This window comes from Dama dama, chromosome 9, assembly GCF_033118175.1.
Source record: "Dama dama isolate Ldn47 chromosome 9, ASM3311817v1, whole genome shotgun sequence".
NCBI classification, from domain to species: Eukaryota; Metazoa; Chordata; class Mammalia; order Artiodactyla; family Cervidae; genus Dama; species Dama dama.
The window spans coordinates 62683006-62690049 of NC_083689.1; the positions used below are offsets into that span (position 1 = coordinate 62683006).

Below are 7044 nucleotides of genomic sequence, written 5' to 3' on the forward strand. Positions count from 1 at the left end.
GGGCATCTTGGGAAAAAAGGAAGGAAGGACTTAGTCACTCCCTGGGAGTGGCAGCCGAAAGCAGCCTTCTCTCCTCCTCATAGAGTGAGCTCAAAGCCTCTTTCTTTAGGAAAAGTAGATGCTTCCCAGGTTTCACCCCCTTTTCACGATGTCAGAATGACAAATACTAAGTGAGGAAGAGGAAGGGAAGAGAAGACGCCAGAAAGTGCAACCATCTCCCCATCTTGAGAAGAGTAGCTCCACAACCCAGCAGATCCCTAAGCCTTCAGTGGACCCACCACCGCCTCAGGCATTCCACAGGCCGGGGTCCCCTTCCCCCCAGGAAACTCACCTGGGCCCCAGGACAGACTTGGCTCCCCAGGGATGCAGAAGCAGCCACCCATGTGTGCACCATCCTCCCCAGGCCGAGGCCCCTGGGAACACCAGCCAGAGGAGCACTGGGAGGAGACAGCCTCCCAGCGGTGTCCCTCCTCCCGCCTCCTCCCTGGCACACGAGGGACCAAGTCCCGCTCACAGCACAATGCAGCCTTTGATATCCTGGCTGCGGCAGCAGGCCTGGGGAGGGTGGGAGGGGCCGCCCAGCCCTCAGGACCCATAGTCCTTGCACTGTCGGGCCTCTGACTGGGGAGCAGAGCTCCTCCCTGCCTCTCTGCAGATTGCTTCATGCCTATCAGGCTGTGGCACATTCCACACATTCTAGGATTGAGATACACAGTTTGGTTCTTGTGCGGGTGGACGGTGTGGGGGAGTGGCACGGGAGGAGGAGGCAGAGAGCATCTCAGGAATCAAGGCTGCTTCTGTTCTTGCTCCCTCTCTGCCTGGCCTGGCCCACACGGATTCTCCTGCTGCTGGGAAAGCGCTCCCCACCCAGTCTCTCTCTGCAAACACCCCACCTTAGCTATGTGGGTGAAGCTGGAGCTGCGGGTACGGCATTTCACCTCATCCCCAGCCCTGGCTGCCAAAATCAGAAGGTCAGAAGGAATCCAAGAAATTGCCCGATGTAGCCCAACATCTTACAGGTGAGAGGATGGAGGACCAAGTAAGTATGTTAAGGCTACAAATATGCACACAAAATGGGTCACACCAGACCAAACTCTTTTCCATCTTGTTTAAGGAGCAGTCAGTCCTAAAGGAAATCAACCCTGAATATTCATTGGAAGGATTGGGGCTGAAGCTCCAACACTTTGGCCACCTGATGCAAAAAGCCAACTCATTGTAAAAGACCCTGATGCTGGGAAAGATTGAGGGAAGAAGGAGAAGGCGGGTTACAGAGGATGAGACGGTTAGATAGCATCACCAACTCAATGGACATGAGTTTGAGCAAGCTCCCAGAGATGGTGAAGGACAGGGAAACCTGGCATGCTGCAGTCCATGGCGTCACAAAGAGTTGGACACAATTTAACAACAATAAGAAGCACAGCAGTAGGATGCAGTTGAGACAGTATGGCTGAATTTCAGAAAACCTCCCATGGCATCTCCTAAGGGAGATGGAGAAAATATGGCCATATGCCAGTAACATTAGACAGAGGCATGACTGATCCAGCAACCAAGCTGAAGGATCATAAGTTACTTATTGTTTCCTTAATGCCTAGAGCAAAGGTCACTCCTGAACAGTCCAAAGAGTGAGGAGGTGTAGCCTAGGGAAAGCAAGTAGTCCTGCTGTGCGGAGGTTGAGCTTGCAGCCAGTCACGCGACCACTTCAAAGAGGGAGGTGGCCTGTTCACTTTTATATTCTGAGAGGAGCACTGGTAATACAACGTGAAGGAGCAACTAGGCATCAGTCTCACTGGAGTGATCGGGGGTGTCCATCACACACCCCAGCTCAGTCCCAGGTGACAGGTTCTCCACCATGTCTCCGAAGTCTGGCTTCAGTTTCAGTGCTAACCCATCTTGATTCCCAGTGACTGAATGTTCACTACGGGTTAGGCTCTCATCATACATTACTTAATTTAAGTCCCATAACAGCCTCATAATATTAGCATTATCATCTTTATTTTGTAAGTGAGGAAGCTAACACATGTATAACTTGCTGAAGGCCCCACCATTTATGAATGTTAGATTCAGGGCTTGAGCCAAATTTAGTTGATTCCACAGTCCAGGAGCTTTTCTTTTCTAATAGTCAGGGTCTTTCCACGAATACAATGAGGAAGGATTTGGTGATCTGATGCTGAGCCCTCTGGAGCTTAGCTGACCACTTAACAGAGGGCCCAGGAGAGGCCGCCTGGGGTGGGGCCAGGAATGCAGGGACACAGGGTTTCTCTGATCACAGAACTACCATGGAAGATGTTTTCTCTGCACAGATCAGTTTAAAGTATCCACTTCCCATAATGTGTCTCATATCTTTTCCCCTCACCAAAGCACAGTGTTTTATGTATGAATTCAGATGTTTTCTTTGGCCTAAGATAAAAGGGCAAGGATTTTTTTTTTACAAAGCAACCACTCAGAACTTTGGGGGATATGTGAGAACTGGTGAAGAGAAACCATGGTGTAATTTGCAAATGATGTTGAATGCTCAGACTTAGCATTTCTCCTTGACTTGGCTGAACACCATTTCTATACAGGTGCAACGATGGAGGTCAGAAATTATAAATGATCAAGAACAACCAATGGAAGGAACCCCAGGCCACCTCAGAGAGGACAGCCTCAGGTGGTCGGTTGAGACACACATTTTGGCAAATCTGAACTAAATGGTCCATTTTGGAAAAAGTCATTGCTTCTCTTGAGATACAAGAAAGCAGTGTTCTTCTACTTATGGGAAGTCAGATGAATTAGCTAGAACAAAGAGCTTTGCAGACAGAGAGCAGCAGGTACAAAGGCCCTGAGGCTGGAACTTGCCTAGAAAGTTAAAGGAAAAGCGTGTGTGGTTGGAGTCTCATGAGGCAGGGAAGGCTGTAGAGATGAGGTCACTGAAGGCCAATTGTGTAGGACTTTGAAGGCCATCTAAAGACTTCAGCTTTTACATTGACAGAGATAGGAGCCAAGGGAGGACACTAAATAGAGGTGTCACATGACTGACTTGTGGTTATAAAGGGTCCAAATCACTGCATGGGCCAATACTTCAGGGCAAATAAACATGCCTACAGGTCACATCCAGCCTGAGACCAGCCAGTTTGCTACATCAGATGAAAAATTGAATCTTTCTCTTATAAAATTTACAATCTAGTTGGGTTATAAGATATGCATTTGGATACTAAAATTCACTGGAAGAACTGAAAGACCATCTTATAGGTAGAATTATGGCCCCCAAATGTGATATATTGAAGCCTTAGCCCCCAATACATGAGAATGTGACTTTATTTGGAAATATGATTGTTGTAGATGTAATTGTTTAGGTTCAAATAAGTTCATACTGGAGTAGGATAGGCCCCTAATCCAATAAGACTGGTTACCTTCTTTAAAAAACGAACAAACAAAAACACTCTGTGGAGCAATACACAGACGGTAACAATGAACAGAGAAGTTAGCATTCTGCAGCTGCAGGCCAGGGGACACCAAGGATTGTCAGTAACCACCAGAAGCTAGGAGGAAGCAAGGAAGGATTCTCCCTGCAGGTTGCAGAGGGAGCATGACCATGCAAATACCTTGATTTGGGGCCTCTAACCTCCAGAATTATGAGACATTAAGTTTCTGTTGTTTTAAGCTGCTCAGTTTGTGGTACTTTGTGAGGGCAGCCCAAGGAAACAAATGCAGATTACATGAGAGATAACAACAGGCCACTTATTCAATCACATTATTCAGTGGACGGAAAATTATAGAGCATCCCACTAATCTAGGTTGTGATCTAAGTTGTAAGGACACAGCAGTGAACAAAACAGACAAACGACTCTCCCTTGTGTAGCATACATTCTACTAAGGGAATAAAGACAAGAAACAGAATAAATAAGTAATTTATGCAGTGTGTTGGACAGTGGAAAGTGTCACAGGAAAAAAAAAAAGGAACCATCAGAGTATAGGAGCTGCAGTTTTCAGAAGGGTGGAGAAAGAAATGGTCACTAAATGGCTGAGTCCCTTCTCTGTTCACCTGAAACTATCACATTGTTTATTAATCGGCTATACCCCAATACAAAATAAAATGTTTAAAAAAATGTATCTAGTTTTAAAAAAGAGTGGTCACTGAGAAGGTGACAGCTGAGTGACTTGGGGGGTGGAGGGGATCATGGGCATCCAGGAGAAGAGCCTGCCAAGAAAAGGGAAGTGCTGGTGCAAAGGCCCTGAGGCAAGAGAGTACCCAGCATGCTAGAGGAAGAGCCAGGGAGAGTGTAACTTGAGCAGCGTAACCATGGGGCAAGAAGCAGAGGGTACCTCCAAAGGAGGAATTAAATACAGTTTAAAGAAGGAGCTATTTACAAAAGTGTGGGCAGAGTTAGAGAAAACCAGCAAGGATGGTGAGGCACTGCAGGGCTAGAAAGATGAAGAAGCCATTAACATCCTGAAGGGAAGCCTGAAAGGACAAGAGGAAGAAGTGGCTGTTGGAACCTAGCAAGAGCTGGCCGCAGGCCAAGGTTGACAACAGGCGCTGTGTTATTAATAGTGGAACACAGCTGTGGCCTAGCCAAGGCCATGTGCACATGTGGGCCAGAGGAATAATACTCCATCCTCTCACCTCCCAACTTCCACTGACTGAACACAACTGGAAGCCAAAGTGTGAGAGAGCTGAGTTGAGGATACCTGCAGAAGCCAGCCTCCAAGGGGCCCAGAGCAGTGGAGAAAAGGGTGGAGAGAGGATTCCAGAGGATAACTGAAGATTATCCAATACAAGGGGAGCGGTAACATTGTCCTGAGGGTGCAGGACTTACTGGACCACTTTAAGGAGGTTGGCTTTCACTCTGAGTGAAATGGCAGCCATTGAAGAGTTTTGAGCAGAGGAGTGACTTATGATCTGAAAGAATCAGAGGGGCTATCATAGGCTACTGAAATAATCCAAGCAAGAGGAGAGGGCAGTTTGGGTCAAGGAGGTAGCAGTGAAGGTAGCGAGTGTGGTGAGATTCCAGCTTATTTTGAAGGTAGAGGCAGAACTACCTGTGGATGAGATGCAGGCTGTGAGAGAAGGAAGGGTAAATCATGCTCCCCATGTTTGGGCCTAAGCTCCTGTAAGAAGCAGGATAGCCAAGACCAAAGATGGGGTCCTGCAGGGGGAGTAAGCTTGGCTGAGTGGGTGGGTGGACAGGGTGAGGATGAAAAGTCTGTTCTCCATCTTCCTGAGGACCTTGAACAGGCAGTAGGATACACAAGTCTGGAGTTCAAGGTAAAGGCCTCTACTGGAATCAATCATCAGTATACAGAGATATACTGGAGACATGAGGAGAAAGTTAGCATATCCCATTGATTAAAGCAAAGAAAGCTTCATGGAGGAAGTGGTGTGACTGAGGGCCTTGAAGGATTGAATTTTGACAGACAGACCTAAATGGGAAGAGAATCCCAGAATGAGGAAAAGCCATTAGCAAAGGTGCTAGGGTTGGCACTGAGGACAAGTTTAGGAAACAGTCATTCCATTTGAATGAGCCGGACTGATGCAGGGAGCCAAGTATAAGCCTCTTAACTTCTGATTCTTTCATCACTTATCTATTTATTCATTGAACATTACTGGTCACCTACTTTAACAGCTATTTTTGTCATGGACATTAATAATAATAAATGCTTACTGAACTCATGCTCATGTGAAAAGTCCCCATTTAACCTTCACCCCCTACTTAAAGATCAGCAAACTAGGTCTGGTTGAGTCACCCCAGCTCACCACTGACAGAGCACAGCAGAATCAGGGCTTGGGCCCAGGAGGGTGACTTCAGGGCCCTGGTCCTCACCACTCTGGTTAGTGCCCAAAGCTTTGCCAGGAGGACCGATCCCTGTCTGTGCCGTGTAGCCAGGAGGCTGTCAGAGGTGTAGATAGGCCACCACACCATGGGCAAGGTGATGCCCAGACTTCCCTCTGCGTGGGGTGAAAGCGAGCCCTTGCCAGGGGTCAGCTGAGCAACTGGCCCCGCAGCTCAGGAAGGAGAACTGGCTGCTGAGCTGCTGACCAGGGCAGAGGTCACCACGCTGCCAGCTCTGATCTCACCCAGAACTGCTGACTGCTCTTTCCAAAACATCAGTTTCCTATTTCTTGGCTCCCACAGCAAACCCGGAGTCAAGGGCAGGCAACCGATGCCTCACCCTGGAAGGATAGCAGTGAAAAGTGTCCTTACAGTAACATGTCCACTCCCCAACCCCAGTTAAAGGTAAAGAAGCTGAGCCCCATAAAAGCTGAGTCATTTGTTTGATACTTTTAGACAATTTTGTGGCAAAGTGTGTATCAGAATTCAAACTTCAGGACTCTCAATTCATGCTTCCACAGAACATGACAGATAAATCAGTTCATGTTTCAAAATTAAGTTCCCTAGTGAGCAGGCTAGGATAGAATGGGGTGTGTGTGTGCGTGTGTGTGTGTGTATGCACACTTGGACTGTGCATGCCAAGTACAAGCCCTAGGGCTGACACTCCCCACCACTCCCAAGGAAAAGAATTTCTCCTCTGTCCAGTTTAAGAAAAATTCAGGTTTTCAGGAAATGGGAGAGGAAGGAGGAGCCCCATCCATTCAGTGAGTCCATTTCAGATGTCTTTCTTGGGTGTCCAACTACCCACAGCCTATCCAGGTGCATGGTTGGAAATAGAAATGGAAGGAACCTGAATGCCTGTCAATATGGAAGTGGTCAAATAATGATGGTGCATCTAGTCAGCAGTGAAAAAGCATGAAGCAGGTCTAGATAGAGGGTCAAGGGAAGACCTCTAAGATATATTATGAAGCAAAAACTAAAGAAACTTGTATATAGTACATATGGTGTGGACCCATTTATGTATAGAAGCATACCGTATATGTGATTGTATGTATAAAGGGGTCACATCAGCCTGATGATGACGATTTATTCATTTATTCCACAGATGCTCACCGAGGGTCTCCCTGTGCCTCCGGCCCTAGGCTGGATGAGAGGATCAGCAGAGAGCAGGGCAGACAACATCCCTGCCTCCTGTAGCCAGGTGAAGAGGTGGGGGTAGGGGACAAGGGACATG

General features: G+C 47.5%; 1 protein-coding gene across 1 annotated transcript in view; it reads right to left on the bottom strand.

Moving 5' to 3' along the window:
• Positions 1-455, bottom strand: part of SH3TC2 (SH3 domain and tetratricopeptide repeats 2) — a 59775-nt gene extending 59320 nt beyond the window's left edge. Inside the window, exon 1 of the mRNA XM_061151682.1 lies at positions 332-455. Coding sequence (XP_061007665.1) covers positions 332-383 — 52 coding nt within the window. The 5' untranslated portion in view covers positions 384-455. The remainder of the gene's footprint in view (positions 1-331) is intronic.
• Between the last annotated feature and the right edge of the window lie 6589 nt (positions 456-7044).